Raw genomic sequence first — 26,405 nt, 5'->3', positions numbered from 1 at the left:
ATGTATCTGAACAATGTGACCAAACGTTTACTTTACATTACTTTAAATTGTTGCCAACAAATATATGAGACTATCTACTGTATGCCTGAGTGCATAAACATAAATACATAACCCTCCTGATCCTGACACTGATGGTGCATCATGGTCTGTGAAGTTTTTGTGTGTGTGAGAGAGAGAGAGAGAGAGAGAGAGAGTACTGAGGAAGAGAGTGCTGTCAGTTGTAAACCACACTGTGTGAAACCAAAGTTTTACAACAAGAAGACTTTCATTCCTTCTTTTAAAGGTCTAACCAATCCAAGAACCAAAGAAAGCAAATAACGGATAGCCGTGCTGTACGGCGTTTCTGTGTCTGTGTGAGGCAAGGAGACCAGTTTAAGCTTCATAACGTAACACATAAATATGTGAAGAAATGCACGAGTTGTGTCAGTCTTTCACATGGCATATATTTCAATTAGACATACATTCATCATATGCATTATAGTCCTCTTCAGTGTATAAGTCTTTTACAGAGCTATGTTTCTTTAGAAGCATACTGGATAGCATGGTTGTACTATAGAACACTTGGAATTATGGTAGTTGTACATAGTTGTCATAAATAACTCAATAAGTCACTCTGCCTCAACGTCGATAGAACAGGGAATGCTTTGGGAATTTTTTTTTTTTATTTATTTGTGGTATGTGCATCTGGAGATGAAAAGTGCTGGAGTCACCGTGCACAGTATCCATGGTCCATGGAAAAACTTGTTTTTTTTTTCTGATGTTATTTTTGGGAAGAAAGATGGTAACCATTCCAAAAGCCAATGGTGTGTACCTTCTAGGATTTTGAAATTAATTTAATACACTGTTCTTTTTTTCTGTAAGTGTTTCAATGGTATGCTTTTTTAGAGTTGGTTTGCTTCCCTCAATAATAATATTATAATGATATCATCACTGCTGTACACATTATTGGTGAGTTTTTGTTTTTCTGAAGCAGCATCCTTCAGCCACATACAAATGGCCAAATACAAATCTAAAATGCTACTTTTCTTTCCGAGAGAAAAAAAAAAAACGTAAAATGTACACCTGGACTGCATCTCAAGATGTAAGATGTAATGTCCCTCGTTCTGGAAGTCCGTTAGAAAAAAATCCCTTGATGTCCGTCACTCCAGGTGAGATCCTAAAGCAGCATCAATGATTGGAGGGGGTGAAACTTTACCCCCGGCCAATTCCAATTTCATCTCCAACTCCAACTCCAACTCGTCTCCTTCAGAACCCCGCTGTTCTAATCCTAGTCCATCAACCCTCCTGGACCCCGTACCACTCCCCTTGGAGCAAGTCACATTAAAAATTCACTCTCTGATTCCAATAAGTTAAAAAAAAAAAAATACAAAAATAAGAGAGCAATCACATTTAAAAACAAAAGAAAAAAATGGAGAGAAAAATACTCTCAAGTGGGACTTGAAATAAAAATACCAACAAAAAAATAATAAAAACAACTCTATTTGCCCCTAGATATGTACGTCCCATGTATGACATGTTCTTTAATTCTTTAATGTATGAATGTATGATTGGGGGAATGTCTCTGTTCCCTCTGTGTGTGTGTTTTTTTTATTTTCTTCTTCTTCTTCTTCTTCTTCTTCTCATATTCGTCTGGTTTCCCAGGGTGGTTTTAAGGTTCAAGGAAGTGGCAGGGAAAAGGGAGTCAGTCGTTCTAAATAAAGTTCAGCAGAGGGGAGCTGAAGGAGCGCGTAAGTGGATCACCGGCACGTGTGCATTTCCACCATCTTGCGGCACTGTTTGCACTTGACGTAGCAGCACCAGTGAAATTTGCAGCTGCATCTGTCCACCACCTCCACCTCCTCCGTGTGGAAGCCGCGGCCGCAGCACATCAGCTCGCAGCCGTCGATGGCCTTGGAGGTTTTGTTGCAGTAGCGGCCCACCGTTCCCAGCATGCCCGGCGTCCGGGGGTCGTGGTCGCAGAAGTCCGGGCTGGGGTCCAGGTAGACCAGGTCCTCGTCCGTGTGCGGCTTGAACTGCGAGTTCCGCGGCACCAGCACTTTGGTGGTGCCGATTTTGCGCTGTTCCACTTCCGTGGCGCCGTCAAATTTCTCCTTGATGACGTTGCCCACTTTGCGGAACGGCGGCATCGCCTTCCAGCAGGTCTTCACCTCGCAGGAGCCTGAGACACCGTGGCATTTACACTCCACTCGCATGTGGTTCAGAATGGCCTGGAAACCAGTCAGAAATAGGTGTGTAAATTTCTGTCCTCATAAAAACATGATTCATGAAATTTCAAAATTTTATCATAATTAGATTTAGATTTATGTGGATAACATCTGGGCTTTACAAATGTAAATGGATGAAACAAAATACTCAAAATTAAACAAAATACATATTAGTTCATTTTTGCATTTTATAATAGTTAAACCATAGACTGTGTATAGCTGGACAGAGCATCGTCTCTCAAAAGTGAAGCCACCACAGGTCGGGCGCCCCCTGCTGTTCGGTTGCAGAAAGCTTTGTAACTCCACCCATCCCCATAGGTTTCAATGGCAAAACAGCCTTTTAAACTTTCAATCAGGTTTTTTTCTAATATACTGTAATTCTACCTCCTTTATTAAATGCAACAGCTAGAGTAACCTCTGCTTATATTGTTACATTTTTATATCCCCACAGAATTAGTTTTTAAAACATTATTCAGCTCTATTAAAAAAGGTGTGGTTATTGTAAAAGGGCTGGTTATGAGCGGGACCAATAACAGACCGTCAGCTCCGCTCCGCTCTGCAGCCTGTGACCTCGAGGCAGCCCTCAGGGGCGGGGTTATTTAAATGAGTAGGCTGTCTCTCCACAGTCTTTCTCCCTCTTCTGGTCTCTACTGCGCAGACTCGGGTATCAGAATCGCCACCATGGCAGAAGATTTTGGCTTCATTTTCATTGAATGAATGGGAACGGCGACACAACGTCCATCTTTTTTACAGTCTCTGAGTTAAACAATATTCCATAAAGTATGAAATTTAAACATTTTACTTATGAAAACATTTAGTTTGGTCTAAAAAAGGTTTTATTTGATAATTTAATAAAAAACAAAATAGCCTATGGTGACTTATGTGTGGTAGACCCTTTGAAAGATCTGAAAACTTACAGTGCAATACAGCACCAGTCAAAAGTTTGGACACACCTTCTCATTCAGCTCATTCAGTGTTTTTCTTTATTTCTTTATTTAATTAATACTCTACATTGTAATTTAATATTAAAGACATCAAGACTATTAAGGGGCGCCTATGGAATTATGTAGTAAACAGTAAAAAAAAAAGTGTTTGTCCTCCACCTGACACATTGAATGTTCTTTAAATAAATGAACTTTTTTTTACAAAATTTAGGAGTGCTACTTAATTAATGCTTGAGATAAAAGTAGTTACAGGTATGTTTCAACCATGTTAACCATTAAAATGCTTTAATGAAATGATCTAAATTAAATATAACTAGTTCACTAGACACAATTTCTTGAAGGAAATGTTAAAATCCAAGTTATGAAATTGTCTCATTTATGTTAGATTGAGATTTTAACCTTAAAACTGTCGCTAAACTAATTTAACTTATGTACAAATATCGTATTTTACAAAAATAAAGTGCACCAGATTATAAAGCATATTTTAAGCAACTGTAGTAAGGAACAAGGGTGTCGCCATGTTTCCCTTCTAATTCAGCAGATCTTGTCGCTGAGGACACCTATTTTAACGAAACTGTAATTCTTAAAAAAACATTTTCTTTTAAAGTCAAATGAGCACTGGATGTTAATCTACACAGATTTCTCTCCTGAAAACAGCTTAAAAGCACTTCCATTTTTTTACAGTAAGCTTAGATTTCCAATATTTTAGCATATTAGCAGCAGTGCTAGCCACATTTAGCAGAGCTTAGCACTAGTAAATGCCGCCAAATAGTGCTACACTGAGGAACCCTGTGTGTTCTGGTAAGCTAGAGCGCTATCATCTAGCGTTGTGTCCTACGTAGCTTGTTTTAACACGATAAACACGCAGACTACAGTCCAATATACTCACTTATGAACAGTGAAAGAGCTAGCGCTGAGGTTAACGGCTAATGCTAATGCTGCTCCAGCCTCGGTGCTGGAGAAACTTCAGTAAAACTCCTTTATAATGCTGTACTTCAGCAGAGTGGCTCTACTGCTAAATTCATACAGCAGATTATAAGGTGCGCTGAGGATTTTTGGAAAAATTAAAGGATTCTAATTGCGCCATATAGTCAGAAAAATACAATACTCAAACTGTATTCAAATGGATGCAGCCGAATTGCGACATTTTGGTCTACGCATTTTTACACCACTACTGTAGGCTCACTGTTAGTAACATGCCTGACTAATAATCTTGGAATGAGGTCCAATTAGTCCTGTGTGGGTCAGCCTTACCTTCCTCCCCGCCTCATTATTATGGAGATTCATAAGGGCTCTGTTGGACGACTGCCCTTTGCCTCGCTCCCTGATGTCCACGAACGACTGGGAGAAGGCGACTCCATAGGCGATGTTATCAGAGCACCCTGACCACTGGAAGCCTAGTGATAGGGAGAGGGAGTTAAACAGTGAGTGAACTGAGATGCCTTATATCATTAAAAAACACCTGCATGTGCAGCTTGTTAATGTTAATTACACATTAATACACATTTAAATAATGATTTTAATCGTACCATCTGGGCTTACGCCGTGCACGTTGCGGTCGCAGCCACACTTCTCCAGCTCCCCACTGCTACAGGCCCTGGTCACGGCGAAGGCCACGCTTGCAGCAGAGATCGCATACACGAAGGCGGCCTCCCTGGTGCCTGTGACAAAAAAAGAAAAGTGTGAGAAGAAAATTCTACTCTGGGAGAGTGTGAATATGAATAATTGGGGATGCAACAACTAATCGATTAAATGATTAAAAACAACTATTAAAACAGTCTGCAAGTAAGTTAGTAAATTATTATAATAGATTCTAAAACTAAACATTAGCAAACAAGTTAGCATTAGCATTTTAGCCCGAGTTTCCATGTCTGCCTTAAATTCCACCTTAAATATGGCAGCATAACAAGCATTTCCACACAAAACATAATTTCAGTCAAGCTAATGTTAGCAACATCTTCTATTTATCCTCTCACTCAGTGTTAAAAGAGCCGGCTAAAGTAGTTAAACAATATTTTTTTTAGTAAATATATATTTCCATATATTTTTCATGGTCTTTTCTGACTATAAGTGTGTATAAGTGTTTGAGAATCACAGCCATATTTACATATCAAACATTGTCATTGGGTTATTATATAATGCTAATACTAAAATGACTGTTGGTATACAGTAAATGGCTCTATTTGAGTAATGTTCTAAGCCAAATTACGCGAAAAAAGAACTCAATTAAGAAAATAAAAAAATATATATTTAAGTAATGAAGATCAATCAATCCCTAACCTTTCAATAACTTTAAAAGTATCCTTAAGTGCAGTAAAAAATCAGACCATCAAAAATGTTATGATGAATCTGGCACTCATCAGGACTGCCCCAGGAAAGAAACAGCAAGAGTTTCCTCTGTTGCACAGGATAAGTTCATCAGAGTTACCAGCCTCAGTAAGCCAATTTAAAAGCAACTCAGATAAGAGCACATAAATACTTCACAGAGTATTTTGGTTTGTTTAACATTTTTAAGTTACTACATGATTCCTTATGTGTTCCTTCATAGTTTGGATTACTTCAGTTTTAATTTACAATGTTAGAAAAAATAATAAATAAAAACACTGAATGAGAAGAGATGTGTTTAATCATTTTAGTGCTATTGTATGTTAAGACCATTTTACACCAATATAATATATATTAGACTGATATTTGATCCTAATAATGCATGGTAGTATACTTTTAGTTAATAATAGTTTTGTAGATTAGTCAACAGTTTGCTTTATATTTTTAAATGCTACATTTTTTAAACACATATTATCCTTTAATAACACGTCTGCTATTTGAGTATGGAGGAAACATTGTTGGCATTGCCACACATAGACTTGTCTTTGCCTCTGACAGAGCAGACAAAAATCAGAGCAGACTGGCTAGCAAACCAAAGCAGTGGTAAACACAACGGGCAATACTGAGGTCAGAAAAAAATATTGGGCTCATGTTTATATATTGTACAATAAATCATTAACATAAAGATCACATCCAGCCTACTAGTAAACAACAAAATGTCTTGCTCATATATAAAGAGTCTTACTGACCTTGGGTGACCACCTTCCCAAAGACAGGGACGGTCTCCAGTGTGGAACAGTTCCAGCGTCGGTTGCGAAACTGGTACTGGCACTCGTCGATGGCTAACTGTGCTCCTCTACGGACCGCGTCCATCACCTCCACGTTGCGCTTGCATATCTGCACCTGCCTCTGGATCAGCCCTCGCAGCTTCTCACACGTCTCTTCATCTGAGATGCTTCCCACAGACGACAACTTAGCCAGGAACCTTTTAAAGAGACCAAAAGAAACTGGTTAGTGATACGTGAAGAAAATATAGAGCCACCTAAATAAAAACGTACAACACTGATGCTGCATTGCCAAGTAACATCACAGTGCACTCGGAGGAAAGAGCAGCCACTTGGTTCTGATACGTCAGCTCACAGACAGCTTGTGCTGATCCACATCACCCTTTGTAGTGATGAGGGAAAAGAGCGCCATCTACTGTACCCACCCAGAGAGAGCAGAGCCAATTGTGCTCTCTCAGGTCTCCGGCAGCTGATGGCAAGCTACATGACCGGGATTCGAACCAGCAATCTCCCGATCATAGTGGCAGCGCTTTAGACTGCTGGACCACTCAGCGCCCAAAACACTTAACACTTAATTCCAAGGTGAAACTAATGAAGATTAATAATTTTTTAAAATATATATATTTGTAAATTAAATTTTGTCTGTTTTATTTGAAACAACATTTACATGCAAAGGCTCTGATTTCGTAATAAATATGAATATATATAAACATATAATGTCATATAACAAAACATCTACCTAATTAAAGCATCTAAAGCATCTAAAACGCAGAACATATAGTGCATACATACAAATAAACTGTAAACAATAACAATTGTAGAAGAAATATTACTAAAGCTTCAAAGTAAATAGAAAACAAATACAAAATAATTCGATGATGCTTTCAAGACAGGATACAGCTATTATCATAATTGTTTTATTAAAATTTTTTTTAAAATAAATTTTGCCAATTATATAAAACAGCACACCCCTAGCTTGGTGCTTTTACCCACTTAACTACACCAACCTTTGCATCCTTTACATTTTAGCCACGTTTTTTTATTATTTGACACTTATAATCCAAAGTGTAGATTTTTTAAATAAAATCAATTACATTTAATTTACGATAATGTTTAACCAGATTAATAGCAAAGCAACATCATAAACCCATCATTGAATTGCTGGATTCAAACCCATCTCAACCATCTGTCCTGCATCATAAACCAAATCTTACATCCCGAACATGAACATGAACATGAAGCAGCACCTCAAATACTTCAGAACGAATCCACAAACTCAACTCAGACTTGGAGGAAGACCATGAGGCCACATGGTGTGGCGAATAATTCAAAACTGACCAAACAGAGCACTTGATCAACTTAAGCATCATTCCATGAGTTCACCGACCCTTCGTAGCTATCTGTTTGTTTAACCATCTGGTAAGCACAAACAGCGTAAACATAAACAGTCTGGAATCGCTAGGAGCTTCTTGGAAGGCTTGGCTCGGCAGATGAGGTCGGGAGGACGCTGAGGGGGCGGCTGAAGATTATCTCTCGCTCTCACCTCCAGGGCAGAAGGGTCAGGGAGACATGTGAGAGAAAGAGCGTCTACTGAGCGCGCTCAGGTCCAGCTCTCTTTTAACGGCACCTTATAAAAATAGGCCGTTTCACGAGCTCGTCAAAGACACACTTAGGGCTTCCCATCTAAACAACCGTCTCTCTCTCTGGAAACCTTAATGGGAGCGAGCGGAGATGTCTAGGTAAAACAAATCGCTTGAGAGGGGTCTGTAATCAAGAGCTGACATAGATAAAAGCATTGCTGCCTAATGGATGGACTGGACAATATAGGCATGCTTAGTAAATGTATGCCTTATCGTACTGTGCCTGATGATATCGCCAAGATCTATTTTTTATGTATTTGTTTTTTATATTTACTGTTTTTACTTTTTATTGTTTGTTTGCAGTTTATAATCATGCACTAAATTTGCTGCACTTCAGTTTTGTGGACTTACATATACCAATCATGCAATTTATTGACAAAGGGGATAGGCTTACAAGAGTAGTTAGGGACAGGCAGGGTCAATAACAATATGGCATCAAATGTAAACAACATACCAGAGTGCAGTCAGGCAAAGAAAGGTCATAAAGGGCATAAAGGGTAGCGCAAAGACAAAAAAGTAGTCAAAAACACAAAAATTGGTTCGGCAACAGAAATAAACAATAGAGAGGGCAAGGCAAAAATCGATAGTCGGAAACAAAAACAAGTCAGTAACTAAAGGCAATAAACAAACTAAACACATTGTAGAAGAGCTGGTTAACTAGATTCCCTACTTGACAGGGAACAGAGCAAACTGAGGGGTATCTATACCAGTAAGAACAGGTGGAAATGATCAGTAACTGGGGGAGTGGGAACGCCGTAGCGTCAAGTGATTAGCAGAGTCAGGGAAGTCTTCACAGGTCATTTTTTGCTAGTAATTTCTACTAAATGTATAAAATGGTTTATAATATAAAAAATGTATACGGAACACAAACTTATAATTTATTTTTTTTATATTTTATATATATATATATATATATCATATTTGCTAGAGTATATTCTTTAAATTAATTGAAATAAAAACTTTGTTTTGTCACATTGGCAAGAATATCGTTATTCCAATATACCCTAAAATACTGTGATATACTTTTAGGGCCATATCGCTCGCACCTAGTGGCATCTGCTTTTTTTGTGTGCGTTTCTTTCTGATTATCAACAAGATGTACCCTGATCATGATGTGTTCCCTCAAGAAATGGCTTGGGAATGTGAGATGTTTTCTTGTGAGTGGGACTGGACACTCGCCAGTGTGCTCATGGCAAGGTGTTGTGAATTATTATAATGGCGTTATCGGAGTCTCTGAAGCTTTAACATTCATTGTATCATATTCTTGCCCAATACCAGAGCATGCAATAAAGTGCATGAAGCACTCTGTCCAGCCAACATTAGTTCACTTTGCATCAAAGAGTTCATACATCCAGTGCAAAGTATCCACACACCCTCACCCTCAACTCCCCTCCTATTTATTTCCTGTTTTTTTTTTTTATTCCCTAAAGTACCATCCGATTGGTGGATCTGGTCTTGACATCACATGACCATGCTGTGGTAATAAACATACGTCCATATAATCAAACTAGTCTTATTTTTTTTTTCTGAGCATAATTTCTTTAAAAAATATGTTTGACTGGAAAAATAAAACTTTTAAATTGTTTATATACTGCAGCTCTGACACAACACAGCTCAACAAATTAACATATTACATAATACTCCAGATTTATGAATTCTTTTTTTTTTTTCTGATTTTTCCCATTTTCTCCCTAATTTACACAGCCAATTACCCAACCCTCTCATTAGGACTCCCCCTATCACTAGTGATGCCCCAACACACCAGGAGGGTGAAGACTAACACATGCTTCCTCCGATACATGTGAAGTCAGCCACCGCTTCTTTTTAAACTGCTGCTGATGCAGTATTGCCGAGCAGCATCACAGCGCTAGCGCTCGGAGGAAAGCGCAGCGACTCGGTTCCGATACATCAGCTCACAGACGCCCTGTGCTGCAGACATCACCGTAGGAGTGATGTGGGGAGAGAGCGCCACCTACCCACCCAGAGGGAGCAGGGCCAATTGTGCTCCCTCTGAGCACCGGCAGCTTGATGGTAAACCTGCATGAGCTGGGGTTCGAACCTGAGACCTCCTGCTCATAGTGGCAGCGCTTTAGAACGCTGGACCACTCGGCGCCCCCAGATTTATGAATTCTAAGTAAGTATCGGTATCAGTATCAGGAAGCAGAAAAAATGATATCTATGCATCTAATTGTCTAATTGCCACCTAAAGAAAACAGCGCAGTATTTGAATTGACCATACAAACAAGTGACTCTGGCAGAAATCACATCCACATTCAATGCAGGAGGCTTTTATTGTAATAACTGTATATTATAATAAAATTATAATCGATCTTGTGCCATGACTATGGCATGTGGAATGTTAGCGTAAGGCGAATGTAATAGAAAAATGATGTAGCACCAAGTAACATCATGCAAAGTGAATTCCTTTATATTTAAATCTAAATATTCACATTTTTAGGCAAACTATCAATTTAAAAAATGTCCCTTTGTCCAAACACTGTCCTGAGACATAGATCTACCCCCCCCTAGACTTTAGAAGAGGCACCTTACTGCTGTTGACAAGCCCTAACTACGTGGGCCAGGGAAAGGGCTGATAGCACACACACCCCGTTTCATCCTTGAGACACTCATCTCAGCACTATTCCCTCTGATAACCTCTTCCTCACCATCCTCTTCCGCTGCCTCTATCTCATTCAGACAAGCATCATGACGTCATTCACCAGACTGAGCCCTGTAAGTAAGTGCTGCAGTACATGAGGCCCTTTGGCATGTGTTTAAAATATATATGTTCAATTATCCTGGTCAATTTAACAGCTATTAAAAGTTATTTTACAGCATTGGGGGAGGAAGTATGTGGAAGTTTATCACTTTAGAAAAGAAAGAAAAAGTCCAGAGAAACTGCAACTAAGTGAGGAAAATTTTGGTACAGAATAAGGGTGTGCGATATGACCCTGAAATAATATCACAAGATTACAAGGTATTTTTTGCATATAACGATATTCTTACCAATATGATAAAACATAATTTGTTTATAAGTAAATTTCCACAATATATTGCTGCAGCAAAATAAATTTTAAACTGTATTTAGTTTAAATATAAAAGTTTCATACATTCAGTAAAGTAAAAAACTTATCAAGACCCTGATTTTGTGTAAAAAAAAAATAAAATAATAATAATATAACTTTAAATATCTAAATAAATAAAAAATACACTGCTTTCCAGAAAATCACAATATCACTAAATGATGTTTTTAATCGTGTCATATTTTTTGGCCATATTAGTACAATATGATATCACACACCCCTAGTTAAAACTGTATGAATTTACTGAACACAATTTAAATTTTTAACTGACTAACATCAAAAAAAAGAAAGCAAGAGAGTAAACAGATGTGAAGATCTGCAACAAGTAATTTTTGGGGGTCTAGACCAGGGTTACTTAATTTAAATAAATTTCAATAAGGTGGAAATTAAGAAAATTTCCCGAAACCAAGGTTCAGAACACAGAAATGTCTATCTAACTGATCTATACATTATAACTGTGTTTCATCCTGTACAATATCAGGTATTTTGCAGTACACTTAATATTTTAAGTAATTAACTATTTAAAGTCAAATAAATCATTGTCAGTATCCACACAGAACTAGATTTATTACTAGAATTATTTTCCTGGGACATTTATACCTGCCTATGGGACGAATGAACATGTACAAGACGACACTGTACATTCTTGATTAAAAACTCATGTTTCATACTCAACTAGTTCTTTGCTGTTTATCATTTCTTTTATCTTGTCTCATCTGTGAGAATTGAATAAAATTGATTAAATCTCAAAGAGACTTGTTTATGTGGATCCTGACACTGGCATTGCTCCATAAAATATTGTAAAACAGTAGATGCTTGAGGAAACTTGATGTTTAATGTTGTTCATTTTAACAGATGACCATGTCTTGGCTGTATAATTATGTTTGGGGAAACAGGAAAACTGTGTATATTTAATTTTTCACGCATCTTTCCTTTAAAAGCTAGTGTAGTTTATAATAGCAAGAGTTTCCTACAAATTCCAGTCATCAACACTGGTCTTCGTCCACGCTTTGCACATGTGATTATGATGATCACAGACAACTGGCCTGTTCCACAAAATCAAAGCCGGACGAGGGCCGAAAATATCTGAACCAGCTGCTCATATGATGATGCTGGAGTTCATAACAGGCCTGGCTCTTCCAGAAACTAAACACCTGATTAACTATACCCAGAGAGATTTCGCCCTGGGTTCTGAAACCTTTTTCACGTGGGAATTAACTGGTCCAGACCTTGAGGGGAGCCGTGGGTGATCTTGTTTGCGCTGCTTCAAAGTTTTATCTCTCGCTCTCTCTTCCTCCCCGCTTTTTTTGCAGCTCTTTGTTTGGCAGCCGCTCCGTACCTTCCGCATGCTACGGGTTAACAAAACAGTGAGAGGAGTCTGTGGGATTTTCTTGACGCCCTCCGAGAGACTGGTAGCAGGCCTGCACTGTTGCTTTCTGGGAATCTTTTTTTGGAGCTTCCCACCTGGAGATGGGCCGCCCCGCTCCCTCTGTAACGTGTTTGTGTTGAATTACGCTGCTCTGGTCTCCGAGCGCCGCCGGCTCCACATGGCTTAGGCCTGTGTGGCTTAGCACGCAACCGGCCCGTACGAGTGAGGGGAAAGGGGGCAAGAGAGGAGACCTGAAAGTAGACACATGCCTGAAACATGTGTCTACATCTCAGTAGCCGGGTTTTTAACAGAACCAAAGTGATCCCTTTTTTATGGCTGTCGCCGTGCAGGAGGTGCAGTGGTTCACCTGATGAAGGCTGAAATCTCTGCACTTCTCCAACAGCATCCACCCAACATCTGAAAGACCCTATGCACCAAGCAGTTTACAAAATGTTGGAACATTTGAAAAGCTGTGTGTCACTGATTTTGTTGTTTCCAGTCACCAGCCACCCATACCAACCGATAAAACCTGTCAGTGCTTTATACAGGCTGGACATTTGTGCTTAAAACAGAGAGTATAGATCAGCATTGTGTATTATCGGGAAGTATAGAGTAGTATAGACTACGATGGAGGTGTATAGGGTAGTGTAGAGTAGTATGGGGGCATATAGGATAGTATAGAGGAGTATGGGGGAGTATAGGGTAGTGCAGAGCAGTATTGGGGAGTATAGGGTAGAATGGGACATATAGAGTAGTATAGAGTAGTATGGGGACATATCGGGTAGTATAGAAGAGTATGGGGGTATAGGGTAGTAGCACAGAGTAATATGGGGAAGTATATGTTAGTATAGAGTAGTATGGGAGCATATAGGGTAATATAGAGTAGTATGGGGGCATATAGAGTAGTACAGAGTAGTATGGGGCATATAGAGTAAACAAAGTAGTATGGGGGCATATAGAGTAGTACACAGTAATATGGGCAATTATAGTGTAGTTTTCAGTAGTATGGGGGAATATAGGATAGCAGAGTGTAGTATGGGGAAGTACAGGGTAGTATAGAGTAGTATGGTGAAGATTAGGGTAGTATAGTGTAGTATGGGGGAGTATAGGGTAGTATAGAGTAGTATGGGGGAATATAGGATAGCATAGTGTAGTATGGGGAAGTATAGGGTAGTATAGAATAGCATGGTGAAGAAAAGGGAAGTATAGTGTAGTATGTGGGAGTATAGGAGTATATTATTATTTAGTATATTATTATTATTATTTATTATTATTATTATTAATATAGGGTCTATAGAATAGGAGTACAGAGAATATAGGGTGTTTAGGGTAGTATAGCATAGTTTAGAGTAGTACACAAGAGTAAAGGCAGTATAATAGTACAGTGGTATGTCTTTCCAGATATGCAAGAGGCTCTTATGGCTTAATATGTCATTATTATTCTAAAAAACATTTTCCATCACTCTTTTTTTTTTACATTTGGATATTCTACCACTTTCACCTCATCATAGCCTTAAAATTATTTTTAAGATGTCTTTTCTTTTCTTTTTTTTCTAAAAATCTGTTAATGCCGTTTTATTTAATCCAGCTTGTTATCTCCCTAAAAGAAAAAGAAAAACGTTGCCATCCTTTCAGTCAACATAAACTCCTTTTAATTTAAAGTAAAAAATATTTGAAGTCATTTTGGAGCATTACTGTTGGTCTGTTCAACACCTGATTTGCTCAAAAACACGCCGTTCCTCAGTTGAGCTTTGCAAGAGCACAGAATACACTAAAATGTGCAGGACAGTTGTACTCCAGGACCCGAAGTCTGAAAGATGGGAAAGAAACGAGGATCCACATGTTCACAGATGTCACAGATGAAAGGTAGAGCCAGAGCCAGAGAATACCCCGGCGAAGCAGACCTCTCTCTGCACCTTTTCTGAGTTTTATTGAATCACCAAACTAGCAGTTGTTTACAGTTCCTGTCTGGGGGAAAGTATCGCCAGTAAATAGGTGGGGGTAAATAGAGAACTTGCCAGAGCTGCTTACAGCAAATAGAGCCACGTATGCTGCACAGAGCGCAGCCCTGCGTCGCATGTGTTTATAACAATATTTGATATTTACATATTTCTCAGCTCTGCACCGCTGAGTACTCACGACTGCGTGTTGAAAGGCGTGTTTATCTGGGGTAATTTCGCCATCCTACGGGACACAGTTAAGGGAAGTGATGCATTATACTCCCCCTCGTTTCCTTCATTTATTTCTGATTCTCATGACTGTCTCGTGGGGCAAGCTTCCACAGCATCCCGATTCACTATAATGACCCCAGTGACCCTGTCTTTTAATGCTGCAGCTGTGGATGAGATCAAAGACAATGCAACAGAAACAAAAAAAAGCTATTTTTATGTATAAACCCTATTCTAATGATTGCATTCTCATACTTTCCTACTAAGTCTTATTATTACATATAAATTAGACACAAACCTATTTACACCATACCTAATGCCAGGTGTAGGCTTAAAAAAGGTGGTTACAACCCTACTCCCCCTCCCTAGAATTGACACCACTGTGGCGCAATAGAAAAGTGATCCAGACAATGGATCTTTTTTTGTCATTAAATCTTCACAGCAATGCTCTAAAATTTAGTAGAAGCCTTCTATTGAGATGAAGGATAAACTCTTTTTAATAACCATGATTTTATTTTAGAAGCACAATAAGCAGTGTAGAGTATGTATTGTGACATTTTGAAAAATATACATAAATCTAGCTATCTGCAAGTAGATGTTGTTGTTTTATAACTTATGAAGTTCATATATATATATATATATATATATATATAGAATGTAAGGAGGTGTGTGAAGCATGCATGCATGTGTCAGTTTATTCAAAAAGCTTCAGTTTCAGTTTTCACTATTTAAATTTTCATCTTGGAGAGTGCTTTAAAAAAGAAAAAACAAACATGAAAATGTGTGTTATATTATTACATAAAATACTATATAAAACACATGAGATGGATGCAATGGCAGAGAGTCGCTGATGCACACTATACTTGTCACTACCAGTTTTCAACAACAACAAAACACATACATACATACTAGGGGTGGGCGATATGGCTCTAAAATAATATCCCAATATTTTAGGGTTTTTTTGCGATAGCGATATACTTGGCGATATAGGAAAACTAAAATAATCCATTCATTTCAGGAATATAGTATAATTGTATAACAGTATAATCATAATGTGGCAAAATAAATAATATAGCATAAAATAATATAATGCAGCCAATAATATATTTAGCAGAATATTTAGTGCATGCATATAAACTAAATCGGTTATAAAATAAACACCTAAAGCTTCACAGTAAATAATAGACTACTTTTAAGACAGAACAGCCCTATTTCTGTGTCACGAATCACGATATATTGTATACGATATAATATTGTCCACCCCTAATACATAGCCACAGTGTAACCAAAAAGGGTACACTGAGCTAAACCACTTTTGTCTTCAGAAAAAAGGCTTTAAAATGATTTCTGTAAATGAGATTAACAGGTGTAAAGAAGGATTCTGTAGATCTGAAATCTAATGTGAAGTTTTACACCAATTAAAAACCATGTAATAATCCGAGCAAATAATTATTAACTATTCACAAACCCATGTGTTGTATTGTTGCCTTCAGACAACGTGCTGGACACTAACAAAGACCTGCTTGGACCTGCTTTCCGTTTCAGGACTCCCAGCCAGAGTGGAGTGAACTCAGCTGTTCCCTCAATCCTAACTGGATAACTTAACTCTAGAGGGCAGTGTTATCTCAGTTTCTCCCCTGAGCATTACTCCAAGAACTTTTACACAGGATCTCAGCATCACCACAATCATCTCAGCTAAATGTCCAGCAAGTTCAACCTTGCAACAGACCATCTTACACAACATGGACCTTTGCCTGCTTGCTTTTTTGTTAAAAAAAAAACGTTGATTTTCTCTCTGCACAACACTAATGCTTCTTGGAAACATCAACCCAGACTGGATAAGAGGTGCAACAAGGGAGTAGATCACCATTAAGGTGCCGAAACAGGCCCACTTGGACCAAACAGGTCTAAAGAAAATAAAAGTAGACCCATAAACATAAAGTATATAACATCTAGTATATGTGCATATCTTCCACACACAAGCACACAAAAGCAATTTAAAAACAATTAATACTTTTTTTAGTATTTCAGAGAAATCATACATATTCACCAGTATAGCTTTAAGCACCAAAAAACACTCACATGCAAAAGTTACCTCAGGGGATGGCTTGGGAATGCCCACACCTGTATCAGTTGTAAGGTGCTTTCTTGTGAGACAGGGTGAACACTGGCCAACATGCTCATGGCAAGGTAACATTAAATAATAAAGGAGTTTTAGTAAGGCCTTATAGTGGCAGCCAGACGGATAGGACTTTTATTTTCTGAAATTATGCAGCAAATTAACATTCCTCGATCCACAGTGTCACGTATGTGTACCGGGAAAACCTCACAGAAGGCGATACCACCCACAATGAACAGTGCAGCAGGTGGTAATGATCATGACCGGTGGCGTCTGGCTAATATTGTCCATGCAACCTGACAACTGACTCTGGCAGAAATCACATGCACATTCAGTGCTAGAGGCCCAACACACATATTTTGCAGGTTAGTGCAGCGTTCTTCAGACATGTCGAACATCTTGCGACACTATACTTTACTTTTTCCTGTTGCTGAAATTTGAATTGTCAGTGTGTTTTCCACCATTTCCACCATTATTAGCTGGGAAACAAAAATTCTTTCACATGTCTTTTTCAAAATCTCGTAATATAGACTTTACACACAATGCTTCCATAACTCTGAAGGCGTTTTAGTAGATGTGTTTCTTGGGGATATAGTCTGGCTCCAGAGCCATGAAGCTCAGCGGTGTTCAATGCCACATCCTGGCGATGTCTTGCGGTCAGTGTGATAAAACACAGATCATGAGGGGTGATGAGGGATTGAGGAGAAGCTGGGAGGATGCACAGGAATAGAGGAGGGAAGCGAGGGAGGTGGGATGGGGGGGCTGAAGGGCCAATTAGCACAATTACTGGTACTAGCTGGGTGCCGAAAGGGGTTATTTCCAGCTCTGGCTGCCTTTTTATTTTCAGGGGAAATTAACTCGAGCAAAACCAGGCACTTTTTGTGGGCTCCATGCAGCACATAAAAATAATGCAAAGACTGGGAAAACAGCAAAAAGGAGGTATTAAAAATTAAGCCCTCATTTGTTTTCATCTGGTGGTCTGGCTGGATGGAATGTCTCGAGACAGAAGTGCTAATAAGCCACTTGACCCTAAGAACCTAAGAACGAGTAATAATACCTAATGAAAAAGGCCTGTTTCAGGTAAATGCAGTGCTGAGCCAAATCAGTTATGGCCATAGGACTTTTAAATAGTAGCTAAGGATCTTCTGGTGAGCTTCTGGAGCCTTCAAACTACTTTAGCTTTCTCCAAATGAAGGAAGGAAGTCTTTGATGCCCCAAATTAGAAGCATTTTGGTAACCATCCTGGTGGTCCTTAGAATAGGCCGCTGAAAGACTGAGGGTATGTGACAACACAGCTTTCACAACTTCATTGACCTGTTGTCACTGGTGTTATTTGTGTTAGCGGCGTTAGGCGCCAGGATATATTTCGCATTAGGGGTTTCTCTCTTCTCGAATTGCTCATCAGCTGCAGACTATTTATTGCCTGTCCTTTGCAGATGGTTAAACCACTATTCTTTCCATCCCAGGCAGAATGACATGGAGTCGTCCACTCAACCATGACAAAGTGCTTTGGAACCTACATTTGTCTTTATAATAGTCAAAAGTTAGAAGATATATGTGGCACCACATCAACACCTCATTTTAGTGGTTAGAAAAATCTGTGCGACTTGTTGTGAAGAGGTGGATGTTTAGCAAATTAATTTTGTGAATCTCTATATTAGAGCTGCACGATATTGGAAAAAATGAACATTGCAAAAGTTCTTTTGTTGACGATATATATATCGCGATATTAAACAATGCAGGGCCCGTAACGTCACCAGCGAAGAGCTCTCAAAACCCGAGCAAAACAACAATAATCGGCCCTTTAATCAGGCATTTAAATGGCTGGGATTAAAAGCGTGAATTCAGCTGTAACTGGAAATATCTGCGCTGCAAAACTGTGCTGTGCTGGACTGAGGTACAAAGCTTTCAACACATGCCCACGTTTACAAGCACATATCCAACCATGTGGATGGAGGCCATGCTGTTACCTCGTGTTTACTCATGCCACACCTCCCCTCGCGCTCCTGCTTCCCCTCACGCTTCTCAGGCAGCAGCAGCCTGTCACTTACACAGACATGGAGACAGCACTGTGTATCTACTTCTTGTTGTGTCAAGAATCAAAACATTGCAACATGACGTGTTTAAGTGAAATGACATCCTGCAATGTGAATATTCGCGATGACGATGCTTAAACGATATATCGCGCAGCCCTACTCTATATATAAAGTATATATGGAGCATGTGTACAGCATGAGTGCCAAGACTTATCTACTGGTGCTGGAATACACTGGACATCATTGTCTGCATCACCTACAGTGATCAATATTTAGCCAACATTTTGACTCCAACTAAAGTGTGGAAAATCTTTTAAAAGCATGTGTGAAAATGGTCAAAGTCATATATTTTCTTAATATTTTATACTAATAAGGTTTTTGAATACTCATAGTTCGAGAACCATGTGGTTTATTGTTGCAAGCAAGTACTTTAAACTGAAAACCAACATTTTTTATAATAAAATGCCTACTAGGCATGCAGCATATTTATCAGAGTAGTTTATTAGAGTCCCCCTCCATCCCTTTGCTTATTGAGCCCATTAACTCAACATTGCGTATTTGTACTTGCAGGCAGTTGCAGGTGCAGCACAAAGTGCTCGCTCATACAGTGCCGTATAAACTGGAGGTGCTGACGGACAAAAGCATGAACAGTAGCGCAGAAATCCCTGCATGAAAAGACTTTAACCAATGGCTGTTGAGTTAAAAGCTTTAACAGGTTCAATCAGCCTCGAGAAAGTTTCATTACGTTATCAACCTATGCTTATTTCCTCATCCAAAATCAATGTTATCTCAACATGGCAAGCTTTAAGGTAAAATTATGCTTCAATTTTAAATTGAATTGTATTTCCCTTCATTTGCATGAATTAAAAAGACATGCAATATTAATGTCCAGAGGGTTCAGATACAGCACAATCAGTAAAATGCAGATATTTTAGAGCAGAGAAGAAATAAATAATGGACTGATGCTGTTAATTGTTAATACATAAAATAATGATGTGTTGATACTGACATTCAGAAAGCACAATGTAACCATAATAATAATAATAATAATAATAATAATAACAATAATTATAAACAAAAACAGGCTGATAATAAGAAATTAAAATTAAGGCATTAATTATGTTATAATAAAAACTATAGAATGAACTTTCAAACAAGATTAAAAAAAGGTTAACCAAATCTTATGCATCATTTGACAACGTTTTCAGTTTTCAGCTTTATACTTTACTGCCATTCCAGCTTGTATACTTGTATTCATATATAGTTTGTTATTGATAGGTTACAGTTGTAGAGAAGTGACAAAACAGCAAGAGCACAATAGAGTCTTCTGAACAATTAATAAGTGTAATATAACAAAACAATACCCAGTTGATGAAGCCACATATCTGAACTTCAATATCTGCTATTATACAATATTAACTCTTAAAAATAACTCTTTTCTTAATTTCTGCTACATTCTGTTAAGTAGAGTTAAGTAGAGTCAGATTTGGGAAACATTCAAAGAATTGAATGGCTGAGAGGCATGTCAGCCAATTATAAGGAAATAACATTCCCTATATATATGTTTGTAAATATAACTTTTACATTTTATATATATACACACTAAGAAAAGTAAGTACAGATTTGTACTTAAAAGGGTACAAAGCTTGTCGCTGGGGCTGTACCTTATATTGAGGTGCAAAAAAGTCCTTTTTTGTACCCATGGTTTTTGTGCCAGTAAAGATTGTAAAGATTATAAACATTATCATCAACTAAATATGGCTCAAAAACTTGATGATGCAACATTTTCTGGCTTTCAAATAAAAAAATGTGCAATTTAAATATATATTGTATATTAATACAGTGATACAGAATACTGAATGTACCCTTTGGTTGCAGGTTAAATGGTACAAATTTTTACTTATTGCTGTTAGAAATTACTTTGTACTTCAGAGGGAACAAATCTGACCCTGTAAAGACCAATATTGTACCTTTGAGAGTACAATTATGAAGAGTGTACCTTTGAGTACAAAAAAAGTACTCATATCGTACCTCTGTTTTTTATATATATGAGTGTATATATATATATATATATATATATATATCTGCCTAACCCTAAGGATTGCATACATGAAAACTGAACACAATGTGTATGTTGTTGTCTGTTTTCTACCCTTTCCTAAGCTGCCTCCTACCACATGTCACGCTACGGGGGAGGATGAGCTCCTGTTCGGATTTACTCTGTCAGAAAAATCATATTTTGCAGACAGGTGAGAGAGTTTTTTTCCCCTCAGGTGCGCTACATGCCCGTGCCTGCCCTGTACCTGCTGCTTCCACCACACCTACAGCCGCTCCACAAGCCACCAACAAGCACTAATAGTGTTTGCAGAGCCAAATCTCCAGCTGAACTAACTCTTATAGTGTTTAAATAACACATTCAAAGGAGGAATCCCCTCATACTCTGGTGAACAAACATCTACTTTACACGAATTCAGCCTTACAGTTGCAGAGAAACACCTACAGCACTGGATTCATGCTTGGCTTGAACTCATTTGCATCCATTCTCACTGTTTGCTTTGCCTGAGCACTGCCACGGGGCATATTTCATCTCATTTCAGCCAGAAACTGAAGCTTAAATCAACTGTTTCTGAATATCTAGCTTAGATCATTGAGAGTGTGAGAAAAAAAAAACATTAACAGTTGAAGTTTTTTTAAACAACTTTTCTTCTCAAGGAATTTAGAATCAACAGTGTAGTTCAGATTGGGGGTGGATAATATATAGATTTGATATCATTGTCATGGTAAATTTCATCACAATACAGATTTTGTCAGTGCTTAAATACCCTTAAAGACATGTATGTTTCTTTAAAGGAGACTATCGCTGAATAATCAGTATGCATTGTAGGAGTGGGAATCACAGAGCATCTCACGATACGTTTTTATCACGTTACGTTTCCCGCGGTAACAATAACATGACAAAACTGTGATTCTGCGATACTCAATGTATTGCAAGGAATTATGTGATTATTGGTGTCAGTTTCACAGAATTTGACAATCAATGTTCTTTACCACAGATTTACCCTATTCATTTGATTCACACCATCACCTGCAGTAATAAACCAGTAACTTCAGTAGATCAAATTGTTTCAATAAAAATACTGATATTTGCCGCCACGTTTCGATAATGTATCGCAAATAAAAAAGACACAATATGGCACACACCAAGTGCATTGTGTGTATTCAAAAATCATTAAACCAACAAATATGTATTGCTAAATGTCTACAAGTATCATCACTTTTATTCTAATTTATTCTCCCAACCTAGCTGGGATACCATCATAATTAAAAAGTTTTACATAGTGCATCTATCTATCTGCTGTTGTACTTCCAATTAACTTATTTTATTTTACAATGTGTCATTTATTAATACTCAATAACTTTTTTTTTGCTGTCATAACCAACCAGCTCTTCTAACTAAGCATCAAAAATACATATTTTTTACAGTTTCTTCATTTTAAAAATCCTAATTCTATAAATCAGTGTTTCAGAGCTAATTCTTGTTTTAGAGCTAATGGAAGGATGAAGTGAACAAGTCAACAGCTTAAACCAGTGGTTACCAGCCCCTTCTCCTGAAGATGTACCAACTTTTCAGCAGAATTCATCAAATTCAGTCCCTGATCCATTTAACAATTCATCTAACAGATTATTATGCAGTTATATACTGGCTAGATAAATGAATTGGGTTGAATTTGGGTTGGAGGTGAGCCTCCAAGGGGAAGGGTTGGTGACCACCGTTCTAAACAATAAAATTGCTAGCCTATAAATGATTTAATGTGCCTGTGGTTGCTTTAAATTACGTTAATTCCTAAGAAACATGACTAACTTTACCACAGGAATGAACACAAAAGCCTCAGTCATCGCCTCAGGTGGCTGGATAATGGATATCACTGGACTTGGTTGGATTGATAGTACAATAACTGACCCCTGCCAATGAGAAGTGGAACCTAAAGGTATATTTATATAATCTTTTCAAAATTATGAACTACTATTCATTAAATTAGCCACCAAATAGGCCTGTCATGATAATTAAAATTACCATTGTTAAAATATTGTACAATATGTGGATATGACTTCATTATTGTCTATGGGGGTTATTCAGCCCACTAGCATAAATGAGGTGACATGTTAACTTTGTGTTTTAGCTTTAATGTAATTATCCAGGATTTATTTTTTTATAGAGTCCAACTGTAAAATATGTAATTACAGTATTATGCTATTATATATCAGTCTCCAAACAATGGTCTTAACATGCCAGTAATATACTTTATCTCAATTACATCTTGAACCATATATATTGCCCCAAAATGATTAAATGTTTCATAAGACATGTCAGGTCTAAAAGTGAATAAAAGTAAGTTAAAACTAAGTTAAATTGACTTACAAACAGAGGAAGAGCTGAAGTGTGTGGATGTACTTTGATTTTTGATCATGTATTAATTTATCTAATAAGATAACATCTCAAAGATCTCAAATTAAGAGCTGAGAGTGATGGAAGGACAGTTTAGGAGATGGTACAATAGATAAATAAATACATTCAACCAGGAGTTTAATATTAAAAACTAGAGTGGCCCATTTTGGCCCATTTCTAGTCAGGTCATTGAATAACACCTAATTAATGACAATTAAGACATCGTTTTAGCTCTTGTATAAACCAGCTAGACAGATGAAGGGGGAGAGCATTAAGTGACAAAAAAATGCGAGTTAAACATCTTTTTAAATTACTGATAAAATTGCTTTCATAATACATTAAATGTATTTCTTTTTTCAGAGTGCATACCTGGCTGAAAATAAATAAGGAATTTTTTATCCATTTTTTAATAAGATCTTTAAATATAATATATTGAGAAGTTCTGTAGTAAAGCTAATTTACTATTACTTTCTAAAATTACTCATAAAATTGCTTTCAAAATACTTTATATCTCACCATTCTCACCCATTTTGGTGGAACTAAGGTATGTTCGACTCATGTCTGATAAGATATTTAAGATATTTAATAAGATATTTAGTGCAGGTGAAAGCATTAACTAAATGTGTTTTGAAATTGCTCTTTTTAAAATACTTTTTAAATACTTAAAATCTCACTATTTTTGTTTCAGTGTAAAAGTGAGAAAAAAAAGGTATGTTCGACCCATTTTTGATATAAATAATTATGGGAATTGGTGTAGTTTTTTAGATGTGTTAGCATATATTGATAAAAAATATTTTTTATTAATACTATTATTATGATTTAAATGTATATTATTTTAATAAAATAGAATAAAAAGTGCTTTTTAGATGTGTATTCATTAACATACTATATATTACTTTAAATCTCACTATTTTGAGGGCAAAACTGGCTAAAAATTGGATGTGTTTGATCCATTTCTGATAAGACATATAATATAATATATATGCATATATATATATATATATATATATATATATATATATATATATATATATATATATATATATATATATATATATATATATATATATAATATCTTGGAAAGTTCTGTAAAAATAATGAATCTAATTAATTTTTAGACATGTTAGAATATATTGCTTTTAGAAGTCTTCATTTAGAAGTCAATTTTACTCATACAATTACTCATAAAATTGCTTTTAAAAGCTTTATATTTAGCTTTTTTTTTTCAATTCAGAGCACATAACTGAGTGAAAATAAGGTATGTCCGACCAATTTCTGATCAAATATTTTAATAAAACATGATGGAAAGGCATTTTTAGGCATTTTTGGAAGTGCATCTATTGCTAACATTAGTGCGCACGAGCTTTAAAACAAGAGGTAAAACAGACAGAGGCCGTGAGATTCCAGAAGCCTGTTTCTTTAAGAGCCATTCTCACCTATTTTTCGTGGAAATAAGTTTTTTTCGACCCAAGTCTAAATAGATATTTAAAAAAGAGCAAGTAACATCGATAGGTTAACAAGCTGTATTTTTAAATTACTCATAACTTTACTGTCAACATACTTTAAATCTCACTTTACATAACCTAAACTAACCAACCAACTCTTCAAACCAAGCAGCAGATAATTTAAGCCACATATAAAGACATATTTACAGTTTCTTCAGAAATAAACACTCATTTTAATTCTGTAAAGCAGTCATTTTATTTATTTACTTCACATATTTTTGTTTTAGAGCTAAAAGAAGGATGTAGTGAACAAGCCTACTGCTTAAAGCTGTGGTCAGCAGCCCCTATTCCTAAATATCCAGAATGGTTAGCGACCACTGTTCTAGACAATAACATTAATAACGTTATTTTTTTTAGTTAAACTATAACTAGCATATAAAATATTCATGCTCCTGTGGTTACTTTAAATTAATTTATTCATTAAGAAACATAGCCTACATAGCTAACTTCACCACCAACCCAAGTCTGATGATGTCTTTTGAAATTACTCATAAAATTCTTCTGATAAAATCATTGAATAAAACATTATTACAGCTATGTAGTAAAGCTTATATATACAGCCATCGATAAGTCATAAAACTAAGCTGGACTGCTTGATTTTTTTGCACCATAACGTTATCCAAAAGCAGTGTGTGCATAACGTTATCCAAAAGCAGTGTGTAAGACTGGTGGAGGAGAACATGATGCCAAGATGCATGAAAACTGTGATTTAAAAGCAGGGTTATTCCATTAAATATTGATTTCTGAACTCCTAAAAATTTATGAATATGAAATTGTTTTTTTTTTTTTTTTTTTTGCATTATTTGAGGTCTAAAGGTTCTGCACTTTTTTTTTGTTATTTTAGCCATTTCTCATTTTCTGCCAAAAAATGCTCTAAATGACAATATTTCTATAAGGAACTTGGGAGAAATGTTGTCCGACGTTTATAGAATAAAACAATAATGTAGAATAAAACAATAAAAATGTTACTCAAACATATATCTATAAATAGCAAAATCAGAAAAACTGATTCAGAAACTGAAGTGGTCTCTTTTTTTTTTTATTAATGTTTAGACGTGTCAGTGGATGCATACCTTATTAGCCTAGCCAGGTTAAAAGTTATATCCAGAGAGAAAGAGAGAGAGAAAGTGTGGTAAAGAGAGATAACTCTAGTAAATTAATGAAAATAAACTTTTTTTTATCTTACTTACAGCCAGTTGCTCGCGTTGGCCGAGAAAAGCGCCAGAAACAGCATCAGCAGCGACTTCAACAAATGCTCCGAGGACATCTTGACACCAAAAATGAGCTGAATTCAAGAAACCAGGTGGAGAAAAGTCCGTGTAAAATCCACAGGAGATGATTGTGAGGAGCCGCAGGTGAGTCTGTTTGATTTTATCACTTCTGAAGACCACCTAATCCATCTTCAGGTCATGAGGGACTTCTCCTTCCTGCGTGTCAGAAGTTTGTCTCCTGCCTCCTCTCTCTCTGTCTGTCTCTCTGTCTCTCACGCGCAGAGATGGAGGGATCTGAAGAAGGAGTGTGGGTGGAGGAGTGTCGCCTGTTGCCTCAGCTGCTCTTCCCCTCTGTCCTTCATAATCGTCCCCTCTCTGGCTCGTTCTCGCGTTAGCACCGTGGGGCAGATGGCTGAGCAGCGGCTGAGGGAGGATGAGGGAACTGCGCTGGGTCTCGTGCCCCCGCGGTGTGTGTGAGAGTGTGTGTGTGTGAGAGAGAGAGCGTGTGTGTGTGTGTGTGTGTGTGTGTGGTGCTGCTGCAGCGTGTGTGATGGTACTAAGCTCAGCGT

General features: G+C 37.2%; 1 protein-coding gene across 2 annotated transcripts; it reads right to left on the bottom strand.

The window, feature by feature from the left end:
• Nucleotides 1-418: 418 nt before the first annotated feature.
• On the bottom strand, nucleotides 419-26,405 carry wnt4 (wingless-type MMTV integration site family, member 4). Of its 2 annotated transcripts, none has more exons than XM_049471867.1 (5): nucleotides 25,816-26,405; nucleotides 6,223-6,458; nucleotides 4,678-4,809; nucleotides 4,403-4,545; nucleotides 419-2,207 (listed from the first exon to the last, which is right to left on the bottom strand). In XM_049471867.1, exons 1-5 carry the CDS (start codon nucleotides 25,890-25,892, stop codon nucleotides 1,737-1,739), a joined length of 1,059 nt encoding a protein of 352 aa, XP_049327824.1. In that variant the 5' UTR covers nucleotides 25,893-26,405; the 3' UTR covers nucleotides 419-1,736. The 2 variants fall into 2 exon arrangements, with proteins under 2 accessions (XP_049327824.1, XP_049327825.1); XM_049471868.1 differs by having other exon boundaries at nucleotides 25,812-25,895.

Source organism: Astyanax mexicanus, chromosome 24 (genome assembly GCF_023375975.1).
Source record: "Astyanax mexicanus isolate ESR-SI-001 chromosome 24, AstMex3_surface, whole genome shotgun sequence".
NCBI lineage: Eukaryota > Metazoa > Chordata > Actinopteri > Characiformes > Acestrorhamphidae > Astyanax > Astyanax mexicanus.
Note: the sequence above shows the minus strand (reverse complement) of the source record. Positions and strands in the feature narration are given on the sequence as shown.